Source organism: Lactuca sativa, chromosome 3 (genome assembly GCF_002870075.4).
Source record: "Lactuca sativa cultivar Salinas chromosome 3, Lsat_Salinas_v11, whole genome shotgun sequence".
NCBI lineage: Eukaryota > Viridiplantae > Streptophyta > Magnoliopsida > Asterales > Asteraceae > Lactuca > Lactuca sativa.
Genome location: NC_056625.2, coordinates 49,318,625 through 49,332,945, shown reverse-complemented (window position 1 = coordinate 49,332,945; position 14,321 = coordinate 49,318,625). Strand labels below are relative to the sequence as shown.

Here is a 14,321-nt window from a genome sequence, read left to right as displayed (position 1 = left end):
TGATTTGAATGTATTTATGAGATTTTGTAATGGTGTAAGTTGTTAAAAGTGTCCTTTGAATTTAAACTTATAATACCCAAAATTTGACACTAACAACATGTGCATCTTTTACTCGTTAGAGAAATTAGTGGTTCTACTGCAAAATTTTAGAAATAACTCTAAGGCTGTGTTTGGCACGCCACAGCTAGCTTATTTTTCGAGCTTTTTTATGTTGTCGTGTTTAGTAAGCCAAAAAGTAGCTTATAAGCTAGCTTTTTGAAAAGCTACTTAGACTAGCTTTTTAGGAGCTTTTTTAAAATTTTCCAAATACACCCCTTAATTAATTATAGAAACACATATTCTTACATGTCCTTTTATGTAATTTTATATATTTCAGCTAGCTTTTCAGCTAGTTTTACCAAACATTATTTTTTATCAGCTAGCTTTTTATTTAACAGCTAGTTTTTCAGCCATCAGCTAGCTTTTCAGCTAACAGCTAGCTTTTCAGCTAGTCCGCCAAACATAGCCTAAGACTGACTTTACATGAAAAATGTACATCAAATTTAAAGACTATGCATTCGAGGCCCATTGCATGATGGAGGTATATTAATGTTTTTTTATAATTGACAAAGCCCAGAAACCACCTCCACATAGTTATATGATGTCCTCTTTAAGTTCATGCTTTCTCTTACTCCTTTTATTTTTTCCTAAAGGGATCGACACCTTATATTGGAACTTTAGCAGCTCGCCTGTGGTGGAATAAGTTGTAAGGGACCTATCGCTGCAAAATGCAACCCTTTCTGTAGACACATAAAGGATGCCTGTAATTGTACCTGCTGTAGTGTAAAAAAAGCATTGGGAATCCTGTAACAGTTTCTCATCCTCTCTGATACCGAAGGTTTTCCTAAAGATTTTACCTGGAGTGCTGCCTAGTTGAATCATTTGGGCACCATGACTCAACTTCTGTTTCATAATTTCAATTAGCTTGGGACTTGAACTTGCTGCATATTAACAAAGATGAACAGTACAAGATCGAATGAAAGAAGTAGAACATGCATTTTGTGGTTTGTTATCTAGAGTGTAAAACTACCTTCTCTTTCAGTGCCATTGCGCGCTCTTGGAAGAAGTGGAAGAAAATGTGTGACAGGGTTCATAAGGTTTCGATAATAGTAATGTAATCCCTTATTAGTTGATTTGATCGCAACTCCAGTATCATGTTTTGAGAATGATCTGAGATTCCTAGTTGATGTATGTTTGTTGTGATTCGGTTGCCTCAAAGGTATGATTTACTTAGTACTTCTGAAGCTAAATACGGTGAAGTTGATGGGTAATATGTTTTGATTTTTAAAGGAAGACATTTATATAGGCATATAAAGATGAAAGAATAGATTTTACAACTTTTAGTTGGATGAGTCATCCATGTCTCATGCATCCTTACGGGTAGTTAATTGGTCGTTGTGTCTTTTCTAGACCACTAGTTTCCTCTTATTGTGCATAGCTACCTTTTGCTGTCGACATCCCCATGCTGAGTCGGGTTTCTTTAGTTTCTATTACGTACGTATGGTTTGATTATGAACAAAAGTTTATTGGTGTTTATTTTGCTTAATCAGAATGAGGTGTAAATTAAGGAGTGGGTGATATGAGACTAATTTTAGGATCTTATCTTTTCATATCCATGTCATGGCCCATATATATATATATATATATATATATATATATATATATATATATATATATATATATATATATATATATATATATATATATATATCATATTTGGGGAATGGAAGGAGAGTGGTGGGTGGGAAGTGGAAACCAACATAATCTACCCTAATAAATGAAGATCTATTTTGCCACATGCCAATCTCTCATAAATTTTGACACTTGTCATTTTGTAGTATTTTTGAAATAAATAATATCCACATGTCAACTTCTAGGGTTTTTTTAATTTTTAAAATTAAAAAGTCACATAATACATATAGTTATATAACTAAACTATCAAATGTAATAAATATTATGCTAAATTGCAATTAATATGTTTCTTATTTTTAAATGTCATTACTTATTTTAAAATTTTATTTTAAAAAATATTTGTTATTTATATTTTAATATTTTATTTTTTTTAATCAACCCGTGTAATACACGGGTTTACACCTAGTATAGATAAATAAATAAATAATCGACATGACATATGGCAACAGGTCACGTGAGAAGGTTGGTATTTGTTTTTTCTGGGTTTCTTTCAATAAGGTTAATATACACATTTACTTTTTATTGTCAACTTGACAATTCTGTCACACATGACGCACATAATTTAGGATATGCATATAATATATAATCGACATGGCAACTGATCATCACATGCAACTTACATGACCTTGCTAAGCAAGCTGAAATGTAGATGTCGATATGCATGGGCTTAATTTATTTTATTCAACGAAATTAATTGACTAATTGTGGTGTAACTCGGTGGGAATATTTAGCTTTGTTATCCTATATAAATAAATGCTAGTTAATGGTTATTGACGTAAAACTTTAATTGTGGATATCTTCTTCGTTTGAAGCACCCAAATGCACCATGCATGCCATGTCATGAATACACAAAAGACATGCATGACACACATGCTAATTCAATCATCTAATGCAATTTTTGTCCCATAATAGAACATGTTGTGCCAAATAGAGTATAATTAGTGTATAACTGTGTTTGTAGACTAATTAGAATAAAGAAATAGCTTCAAATGCTTGACTTCTTATTTCGGAAAAAGTCAATTCAATTTTTTCTTATGGGAAAAACTAATTCTTATGGGAAGCGTTTATTTTGTCTGGAGGGTACCAGACCAAGACAATTAGGCCTTGGCTGCCAAATTGTTTCTTCTTGCTGTACCATTGAATTCCGAACAAGTAGGCCAATAGGGTTGTTACTGTTTAGGCATTTGTAGTCCCCTTGTTGATCTCATTAGATTGATTTACCACGTTGTTCCAGTTTTTCATATTGCCGATTCTTTTTTGGATAAAGAGGTTTCTCTCTCACAAAACTTATTGAAAAGAAAATCAATTCAAAGAAAGAAGGAAAAAGCCTAATAAAACCCTACCTACACACAACTAGACCAAGCTAGATAATTGCACTTTTAAATGACAAATTGTTAGGCTCTAAACACTTAGACAAACGACAAAGGACTTCATACATAGAGTAATTAATAATGCAAACAAAAGAGCAAAACATAGTATTTATGTGGCTCACATGATTAGATCTAGTGATAGGCTAAGTAAACTTACGAACAAGAGAAAGATTTTATTGACATTGTCGAATTGCTTACATATGTTACACAAATTCAAGAGATTTATTTATAGGAGCAAAACACTTGAAGCCGGCCAATATTAAGGCCAAGCCCAGAAACTAGGTCTGGCAAAACATGACACGACGCGAGAATCCGACACGAACCCGACACAGAATTAGCGGGTTAGGGTCAGAGATTTCGACACGTTTATGTAAACGGGTTGATACGACACGACACAATAATTAAACGGGTAGGGTTAGGGTCAAGATTTTCAACTCGAATATGACTCTTTTAATTATATATTATTTATTATAAATTCCATATTTTTATAAATATATTATATGTTATAAACTTATAGTGGGCCAAACTCAAGAATTAGAAGTAATATTCAAATTTTCAAAGTTACTTAATTTTAGTCATCCTCACCATCTATCACTTTGCTACCCAATTTTAACTCTTTACAGTTGTCCTTCTAAACTTACTATAAATTTTGTCATTCCATCTCATAACTCCAATGTTTCATTTTTTTCATTTTGTCTCCACAACTCCTAATTTCCAACCTTTAAAATATTTCAACCCGACATGACACGACATAATTACAAGGTCTAAACCTTAACCCGAAACCCGACACGAAACTGACACGAAAATAAACCAGTTGGCACGACATGATTAAACGGATCGGTTAGGGTCAAGTCCTTTCAACCCGTTAAATGTCTTGACACGACACGTTTGTCAGGTCTACTAGAAACTATGACAAATTTGTCTCCGACATATTTTGTCGAATCTGATATAGGAACCGTCGACTATAAGGTCAAAGTGTAAATGATGAATCTCTATGTTTGGTCTATGTGGTGGCTATATGGTTAAATGATGAATCACACTGCACAACTCAGCACAAATAATATCTAAAAGTTTAAGCAATCCAATTCCAAGCCATGGAATGAAACCAAAGATAAACACATTAATTGATTTCAATAAATCTCATATTCTCCATGGTAATACCTTTACTCTACTTTGGCTTCACTCCGATCATCTCTATGGCCTCATACTTCATAATAATTGCCAAAGTTTGATCAAAAACACTTCTTTCAATTCCATATGTTTCTTGCTCAATATATATACTCACAAGAATCATCGGCCCATTAATATCTTTAGATCTCGAATTCTTGATGGTAAGGATAATATTACTCAAAATCAATTTCATATTGCCATTTCGTTGCCAAACATGTAGTCTTGCATAAGATATACACATTTTAAAGCGTACTTTCCACAAATAATGATCACTTAACCAACTTCTTCAATTTGTTCAATCGCTTAAATTGTTGGGAGCACATATAATCTATACAATAGACCAGTAAACCTTGAAGATTAAACTTATAGCACCCCAAGATGTCAAAAAAATATTAGTTAAATGAGACATGAAGATCGTATATCAACATATATAGCTTTTTCTCATTACAGAAAGTAGTTGTACTACCAAAATATGGATAACTGTTTATAAGAATGTACATATGAAGCTTACATCAAATTAAAGATAAATTCTCAACATGAATCAATTGCTTAAGCATTCGAGGCCGATTGCATGATGGAGGTATCTTAATGTTTTCTTATAATTTTCAAAGCCCAGAAACCAAAAGCTGAAATCATCAACAGTCACTACCTCCACATAGTTATATGATCGCCTCTTCGTGTTCATGCTTTCTCTTACTCCTTTTATCTTTCCTAATGGGATTGACACCTTATATTGGAACTTTAGCAGTTCGCCTGTGGGAGAATAAGTTTTAAGGGACCTATCACTGCAAAATGCAATCCTTTCTGTAGACACAAAGAGGATGCCTGCAATTGCACCTGCTGTAGTGTACAAGAAGCATTGGGAAGCCTGTAACAGTTTCTCTTCCTCTCTGATACCGAAGGTTTTCCTAAAGATTTTACCTGGAGTACTTCCAAGTTGAATCATTTGGGCTCCATGACTCAGCTTCTGTTTCATGATTTCAATTAACTTGGGACTTGAACTTGCTGCATATTAACAAAAGATGAACAATATAAGATCGACTGATCAAAGAAGATAAGTAAAGTTATTTTTAATCCAGAGTGCAAAACTACGTATACCTTCTCTTTCAATGCCATTGATCTTGGAAGAAGTGGAAGAAATTGAGTGACAGGGATCATAAGGTTTAGATAATAGTAATGATCCCTTAGTTGATTTGATCTCAACTCCAGCGTCATGTTTTGAGAATCTGTGATCCATATTTCGATGTAAATTTGTTGTGATTTGGTTAACTCGAAGGTATTGATGGTTACAATTTCTGATGCTCAATGCCGAAGTTGTTGGGTAACGTGTTTTGAAAGAAGAAATTTATTGGCATATAAAGATGACAACTTTTATTTGGATGAGTCATCCGTATCTTATCTTTACTGGTGGTTGGTAGTTGGGTCTTTTTCTTGAGCACTACTTTACCAGCTTCTTTATCATGGCCTGCTTTTAACTGTGTATGTCTACCTTTTGCTGTCATGCTGACGGTTTTTTTAAAGTTATTTATCGGTTGGGAAAACGCAAAGGTTTAGTGATGATGATTGATGACGAGTAAAGGTAGATTATACTCGAAATGCAAATTAAAAGACCAGGCTAAGGAAAGTAATGTATATGAGTGCTTAATCAGACTGAGGTGTAAAGGAGTACGCGGGTCAGGAGATCTAGATCTTGTTCTCTCCATTGCCATGTCATAACTACAAGCAGCAGTCAAACAACATCTGGTATGCATAACAATTTAAATACTACATATATATCTTATGGAGATATGTATATGAAAATACACTACTAAAAGTATTAATAGTTATAGCTTTTCTTTAACCCATTTTTAATACTACATACCAGTGTTACGATATTTATCTTTATGTTCGTTCAAGAATCCAACCAATTTATGCGAGATTAAAATTGAAGATTTTATTGCATGGCTTGTTTGGTTACAAAACTGATGAAGCTGAAGTTTGTTGAAATTATAATACTTCATCAAATGAAGAAATTGATCTTTCTTTTGACGTGATGCATGAAATCCAGTTCCATAGTTTTACTTGCATATAATGTGTGCTTTTGAGTATTTGACATAAGATGTGGGACCCACCATGACCCTAACCCATCACCGGCAACCTCCCAGTGGGGCCGAAACCCATATATCGCATCAAACCTGCAACTCCTGTGAACCCACTGCATTATCAGATCTGGAATTCATCAGTTCATTTTCTCCATACTGGCCCACACCTCTGCTCCAAATCACAGTGGTGGTGTCAATTGTCAAATAAAGCCCATTTAAAACCGGAAAACTCACAGTGGTGGTGGTGTCCATAATCACATCTATGGCTATTCCTGTCATAAATATCTGATATCTATTCGTGGGTGACGTGAAGAATTTGAAAAAAGCATATAATCGAGATTGCAACAGGTCAAATGCAACTTACATGACCATGTGAACCAAGCCGAAATGTATATGTGAATGTCGATATATGGGTTTTACTTTATTCATTGAAATTGAGGTGTAAAGTGGTGGGAATTTAGCTATCATATGTGATATGACTGCAAGTTCATGGTTATTGACGTAAGACTTTTTGGATATCTTCTAGTTTGTAGCATGCACCTCAAATGAACCATGCATGCCATGCCATGTCATCAAAATTCTAATTATGGTCCAAAAAGTAGGGTTTTGTTCTAGAAATCATGATGTAGAATATACTAATTCTTATGGGAAGCTTTTATTTTATCTCAATGGTATCAACACAAGACAATATAATACATTGAACTCCATTGAATTTAATAGATTGTCAAATTATTATTATATTCTATATTTCATACAACTCTATTAATTTTTTTTTCTACAATACATTGAACTCTATAAAGATCAATATTTAATGGAATGTATTTAAATAGTTATTAAGAATTAGAAAACTTTCTTTTTTCTATCATTGAACTCCAAGTTCATTGAATGTCAAGGTGACATCCCACAATGATAGAGAATGATATCTATGATTACCACTTCATTTGACTCTCTCATTGAACTCTATATGCTCTTAAAGACTTCCAAATTGTCTTTTCTTCATGTAACATTGAATGCCATACCATATATGCACACATTTTAAAGTATACTTTCAATGGATAGATAGGGATCACTTAAGCAAATTTTCCAATTTGCTGAATCGTTTAAATTGTTATAGAGCACATATACTCTATTAAATAGACCAAATAGCCTTCAAGTTTTAACATGTATGGCTCAAAATCTCACAAAAAAACAAGACATGCATGGAGATTATCATATATTAACATTCATCTTTTTATTTTCATGAGAGAAAGTAGTTGTAGCACCAAAATGTGGACATAACTCTAAGACTTTACATTTGAAATTTACATCAATTTACTTAAAAACGTCCATTGCTTAAGCATTCGAACCGATTGCATGATGGACGTATCTTAATGTTTTCTTATAATTCACAAAGCCCAGAAACCAAAAGCTGAAATCATCAACAGTCACTACCTCCACATAGTTATATGATAGCCTCTTCATGTTCATGCTTTCTCTTACTCCTTTTATCTTTCCTAATGGGATTGACACCTTATATTGGAACTTTAGCAATTCGCCTGTGGGAGAATAAGTTTTAAGGGACCTATCACTGCAAAATGCAATCCTTTCTGTAGACACAAAGAGGATGCCTGCAATTGCACCTGCTGTAGTGTACAAGAAGCATTGGGAAGCCTGTAACAGTTTCTCTTCCTCTCTGATGCCAAAGGTTTTCCTGAAGATTTTACCTTGACTGCCGAGTTGAATCATTTTGACACCATGACTCAACTTCTGTTTCATTATTTCAATTAATTTGGGCCCTGAACTCGCTGCATATTACAAAAATATAATCAGATTAAGATCGATTGAAAGAAAGAAGTAGACCATTTTGTAGTTAAAGTAATTATATATAGTGCTAGATAGTTAATTACCATGATTTTTAATGCCGACTGCAAAACTTCCTTCTCTTTCGTAAGGTTTAGATAATAGTAGTCCCCTAGCTGATTTGATCGCAACTCCATTATCATGTTTTGACAATCTATGATCCATTTTGACGTATGTTGATGTGATTCGGGTTCCTTGAAAGTATGATTTGCCTCTGCCGATCGATTCAGGTTTCTTGAAAATTGGTGGGTAATGTGTTTTGAGTAGTGATCACATTATATTTATAGGCATACAAAGCTAGATCGAATAACTTTGAACAACTTTTAGTTAGATGAGTCATTCGTATCTCATCCTTACTGTAGGTGGTTGGTAGTTGAGTCTTTTTTGGTGCACTACTTTACCTTCTTGATGGCCTGCTTTAACCGTGTATCTCCACCTTTTGCTGTCATGCTGACGGTTTCTTTCAAAGTTATTTATCTGGTCGTACGATTATATCCGAAAATGCAGTTTATAAGACCATGCTAAGGAAAGTGATATGGAAGTGGTGGGGAGGTGATCTTTTATTTTGCTTAACCAGATTGAGGTGTAAAGAAGTTGTGTCATGAGACTTTCAGGATCTTGTCTCCACATTGTCATGTAATGACTAGACAGAACACGTGATATGCATAATACACATATATCCTCTCTCTTGAAGGTTAATTTTTGTCGAAGATGAAAAAATGAAGTAAAAGTAACTAATATAGTGAGCTTTAATTAACCAAACTTTATATATATTATAGGTTGTAGCATGATCGGGCATTATGATCATTATGTTCGGTTTGCAGAAATTAAAGAAATTATGTGGAAATGAAACTAAAGATTGCAATTCATTACTTGTTTGGTTAGAAAATTAGAGGGAACTGAAAATTATTAAGACCGAAGGACTCCAATTATCAAATGATCAAAATATTTATCTTTCTAATTTGAAGTAGCGGATGAAATTCAATTTCATTGTTTTACTTGCTTATAAAAAGACAAAAACACACTGATCATCTTATGATTGTGTTTGTGTATTGTACACACAAACATATATATGAAATTATATGTGGCTTGTGATTCAAAAAAATATAAGAAATTAATATAAATTTATTTTTTTTTGAAATTGGAATAGGCATATTATAATCACAATGACAACATGTCACCTGCAACTTACATTAGCAATAGTATGCTAAGCAAGAGGAAATATAAACTGCGAAGTTGGATTTTATTTTCTTTAAGGGAATTGAGGTGTAAATTGGTGGAAATTCAGCTGTCTTAATATTCTATAACTGCTAGGTCAAGGTAAATGACATAAGAATTTGGAGAAACCATATTATACTCTATCTAATTTGTCACATAAAAGAATAATTTCAAAATTAATTCTTATGTTCCAATGCTTTTAAAATACAAAAATTAAGGCAAGGAGATAATATATCAACATACATCTTTTTCTCATTAGAGTTAAGTAGATATACCACCAAAATGTGGGCATAACTGTAACTCTGTAAGACTTTACATTTGAAATTTACATCAAATCAAGGATTAATTACAAACATCATTTGCTTAAGCATTGAGTCCGATTGCATGATGAAGGTATCTTAAGGTTTTCTTATAATTTACAAAACCCAGAAACCAAAAGTTGAAATCATCAATGGTCATTAGTTCCACATAATTGTTTGATGGCCTCTTCATGTTCATGCTTTCTCTTACTCCTTTTATCTTTCCTAAAGGGATTGACACCTTATATTGGAACTTTAGCAGCTTGCCTGTGGTAGAATATGTTTCAATGGATCTATAACTGCAAAATGCAACCCTTTCTGTAGACACAAAAAGGATTCCTGCGATTGCACCTGCTGTAGTGTATAAGTTGCATTCAGAAGCCTTCAACAGCTTCTCTCCCTCTCTGATACTGAAGGTTTTCCTGAAGATTTTTCTTTGGTTTCCAACTTGAATCATTTTTGCACCATGACTCAACATCTCTTTCATGATTTCGATTAATTTTGGCCCTGAACTTGCTGCGAAATATAAACAGTATAAGCTCGATAGAATTGATTTGAAAGAAGTAGAACATTCTGTAGTGATTTTTAATAGATTGCAAAACTACCTTCTCTTTTAATGCCATTAATCTTGGAAGAAGTGGTAGAAAGAGGGTAATGGGGCTCATAAGGTTTAGATAATAGTAGTCCCCTTGTTGATTTGATCGCAACTCCAGTTTCATATTTTGAGAATCTTTGATCCATATCTTGACGTTTGTTTGCTGTGATTTGGGTGATTTGCCTCTGGCTATTTCTGAAGCTAAATGCTGATTTTGGTGGGTTCTGTGTTTTGAAAGAAGACATTTATAGGCATTTAGAGATTGAATAAAACTGACAACTTTTTATTTTGATGAGTCATCCATGTCTCATGGTTACTGGTGGTTGGTAGTTAAGTCTTTTGGAATGCACTACTTTGCTTTTTTGATATTTGTGGCTGCTTTTGACTGTGTATAGCTACCTTTTTCTGTCATGCTGACAGTTTTTTTTACATGTTTTTATAAAGCAACAAAGTTTAGTGATGAGCAAAATAAGGAAAGTGATTTGGGTGGTGAGAGATGGTCTTTGTTTGGCTTAAACTTAATCATATTGAGGTGTAAAGCAGTTGGTGATGAGACTTTTATGATCTTGTTTTTATCTATTGACATGTCATGACTAGAAAGAACATGTGATATACACATATATACTCTCCCTCTCTCTCTTAAAGATTAAGCTTTGTGGAAGATGAGAAAATGAACTAAAATGTAATAGTTATTTGAGTTTTTCTTTAGCCAATTTTAATAATTTGTGAAATTTACGAGAATATTGTAGAATTTATTGAGTAATTGTAAAATTTGATGAAATTAAACTTTGTTGAAATTGGTGGAATTCCATAAAACCAAACTTGCTTATTAAAAGCTAAAAATGTCATCATCCTATGTTTTTACACCATTTTGATATGATTGTTAATGTTATTATTACATTATTAAATAGAAATTAAAAATTCCATGTCAGCAGAACAGGTCACATTAGGTTGCTGTGACAAATTTTTACTTTTTGCCCCCACTTCAATCTTCGCTTAATTAATCAAATGTCAAAACCTTTATAAATATACAATTTTTAAAAGATTTCAATTACGTATCAAATCCTATCAACAAAACATACTACATACTTAAAATCCTTCCTCTTCCAGACAATTCCAAATCCCACAAAAACAATCAGCCAATTCTTAATACAGGTGTTTAAAGCTGTTTTGTTCAGTTAAGCAACATGACCAAATGTTTGTCTTAGGGTCATTATTTGAGTTGTTTATAAACATTAGAGTTAAGTCTACCCAAAATTTATGTGTTACAAAGTCAGAAAAGTGAAAACAGAAAGATATTAGATATTATATTACAACTGTAGTTGACAATATTTCATGAAGACCACACAAGTAGCCTTAAACAAACAAAAACTACGAGATAACACACCTGGTCTGAGTTTGATCTTGAATTTGAATCTGAAACAATTAACAAAACACTTCTCAACCACAAACATATCCAATAAAACATTGAACATATATGCACACAATAAAAATAGTTAGCCCATTTCAAGCTATTCCATTTCCATAAATAAACATTTTCAATTTAAGACATCAGGCTCCACTAAACTCCCCGTGTAATTCACCTTACAACCTTCCGGAAACCTCAATCCCGCTTCTTCACAACCAGCTTTCGTCACATTTGGACAAGACCTCACATCAAGATACTCCAAAGACCTACACGCCTCCAAAACCATACTTATTCCCAACACTGTAATCTTTGGACAATTACTAACTTTCAAAACCTTCAAACCAGAATGGAATTCCGGATTCCGAAGTCCATCAAAAGCAGCATCCGTCACCTCCTCACAGCACCCAATGTCTAACACCTCCAAACAACTGCATTGTGAAAGTATACAATTCAATGAAGCATCTGAAACATTTAAACACCAATCCATACGCAAGATCTTGAGGGTTGGAGAAGTGGCAACTAGTGATTTTATTGAATCACTCGATATGTCCCGACATCCTCCGATTATGAGGGTTTCAAGATTCTTGCAATGATTAGCTAATGCAAATATAGATTTGTCCCCGAGTTTGTAGCAGTCTAGTAACTTTAATGTCTTTAAGGAAATTGAACAGGCTTCTGCTATAACTGATATTCCAAGATCACCCACGTTTGTACATTTATTTACATCCAAATGCTTTATGTGTTTACATCCGTCTACTAAAGCAGTGAGTCCGGTGTCTGTTATGTTGGTGCAACCTTGTAGACCTAATTCTTCCAAACTAGGACAGTTTTTAGAGAGGGATTTTAGTAGGGTATCAGTGACAAAGCGACAACCAGCAAGGTGTAAGCTTTTTAGGTCATGGCAGCCATCGGTGACAGCTGATAATCCTTTATCAGTTAGCTTTCTACAGTATGAAACATCTAATGATTGTAGAGATGAAAGACCGGATCCAATTGCCACCATTCCAGCATCAGTGATACCTGCAAAACCACATTTGCATAAAAGAATATAAGGATTCCAACAAGAGGTGAAATGGAATTCAGATGGGGGATTGGGGATTGGGAGTTCTTGCAATTACAACCTTTTAGACAGTACACAATATGAGACAAGAAAACAAAGCAAAAGGTTTCTCACAAACAGAAAGGATTATAAACATTCAACCGAAGTTCAGAAGTCAGAACATCCCTGCAAACCAAAGCCATGACTTTTCTACAAGTCTGGTCCGTTAATTCAGAACAAGTATATCACTTCCAATATATCACAGAACATCAATTGGAGGTGAGAACGAAAACCATAAAGAATCAAATAAGACCTTTGCAATTTTGAAGCTTGAGTAGACGTAAGGCGGTGAAACCAGTGGCGATGACGGATAGATCTGAATCAGTGACTCCGGGATAAAACGAACGTGATGCGGATTGAGAGAGATCGAGATCCTTGAGGCGAGTGAAGCGTGCAGCCATCTTACGAAGCATGTGTGGACCAGCACGAGCACAGAGCTTCTTCCTCTCTGTGCTCTGAAGATAGAGCCATTTCTTGCATACAAGACCGAAAACTTCTTTATCTTTGTCGGTTTCTAGTTTAACCAAAACTGCTCGGAGTTCGTCGTCCCTTAATCGTTCGTTAATGCACGTCTCTTCTCCTTCCCCTGCTATGCCTTTTTCGCCGATTTCACCCATTGGGTATATGATTGATTGATCGATGAATCGTGGGAAATCAGAAACCCTAATTCAAGTCTTCTGAACTCCCTCTGTCATCTGGTGAGTTATGGATTTTCAACGGGGACCAAAAGGAGTTAGAGATATGGATCGTGCAGAGCTAACTCCGATAATGATTGAGCAACGGGTGGTCTTCGGGTCGAAACCCGACATGATCGGAACCAGAAGAAAAGTACCAAATGATAGGAAATGGAACCAAAAATCATATTCATCTAAAAGTGATATGAAGCAACAATCATATCATCAAATGATATTAGTTTTTGTTATGTTTTAAAAATTCTAGACCGAAGTTTAGGTATTTTATTATAAGTGGTGAATTAATTGAGGATTTTAAAAATAATAATTATGTTAAACGATTTGTCACTATAAATAAAAGTCAATTATCTAAAACATTTTGAAACATTTTATAATTTGAGAGCAGTTTACATATAGAATTTTTTTGAGAGCTCTCTTGGAAAAATTATATTGTAATATTCAAAAGGGATAAGATTCAACAAACAATTAAATTATATGAGAATGACTTATGTTCATTTATTAACATTAGTCATTTTCATGTTCAAAATAAACATTATGTTCAATTATATCACGTGTGGTTCTATAATTAGAACATATAATTTGGTTCTATGTTAGAACTTTTTCATTTGCTCAGCATTATTTTATAATGAAATCATTCGATCATTCAATATTAAATATTGTGTAAGATTCATAATTATTGATTCATTTCTTATTTCCGCAATTCATGATTTCATTTTAGGATTCACAATCTGTGTCATAACTATATTTGAAGATTTTGCAATCAACTTCAAGTTGACAATCTTGAAATGACGATCTGTTTTTCATGAATCATATTGATGT

At 33.7% G+C, this 14,321-nt stretch overlaps 4 protein-coding genes across 4 annotated transcripts; all 4 read right to left on the bottom strand.

Moving 5' to 3' along the window:
- Positions 1–4,675: 4,675 nt before the first annotated feature.
- LOC111884469 (putative GEM-like protein 8) lies at positions 4,676–5,610 on the bottom strand. The gene is made up of 2 exons (XM_023880794.3): positions 5,370–5,610; positions 4,676–5,276 (listed from the first exon to the last, which is right to left on the bottom strand). The coding sequence occupies exons 1-2, from the start codon at positions 5,506–5,508 to the stop codon at positions 4,813–4,815; spliced, it is 603 nt and encodes a 200-aa protein (XP_023736562.1). The 5' UTR covers positions 5,509–5,610; the 3' UTR covers positions 4,676–4,812.
- A 1,954-nt stretch (positions 5,611–7,564) lies between these two features.
- On the bottom strand, positions 7,565–8,686 carry LOC111884405 (putative GEM-like protein 8). Its single transcript, XM_023880726.3, has 2 exons — positions 8,239–8,686; positions 7,565–8,136 (listed from the first exon to the last, which is right to left on the bottom strand). The coding sequence occupies exons 1-2, from the start codon at positions 8,354–8,356 to the stop codon at positions 7,685–7,687; spliced, it is 570 nt and encodes a 189-aa protein (XP_023736494.1). The 5' UTR covers positions 8,357–8,686; the 3' UTR covers positions 7,565–7,684.
- Positions 8,687–9,636: 950 nt separating this feature from the next.
- Positions 9,637–10,563, bottom strand: LOC111884358 (GEM-like protein 7). The gene is made up of 2 exons (XM_023880664.3): positions 10,314–10,563; positions 9,637–10,224 (listed from the first exon to the last, which is right to left on the bottom strand). The coding sequence occupies exons 1-2, from the start codon at positions 10,546–10,548 to the stop codon at positions 9,773–9,775; spliced, it is 687 nt and encodes a 228-aa protein (XP_023736432.1). The 5' UTR covers positions 10,549–10,563; the 3' UTR covers positions 9,637–9,772.
- A 1,022-nt stretch (positions 10,564–11,585) lies between these two features.
- LOC111884357 (F-box/LRR-repeat protein 4) lies at positions 11,586–13,645 on the bottom strand. The gene is made up of 2 exons (XM_023880663.3): positions 13,064–13,645; positions 11,586–12,731 (listed from the first exon to the last, which is right to left on the bottom strand). Exons 1-2 carry the CDS (start codon positions 13,425–13,427, stop codon positions 11,842–11,844), a joined length of 1,254 nt encoding a protein of 417 aa, XP_023736431.1. The 5' UTR covers positions 13,428–13,645; the 3' UTR covers positions 11,586–11,841.
- Between the last annotated feature and the right edge of the window lie 676 nt (positions 13,646–14,321).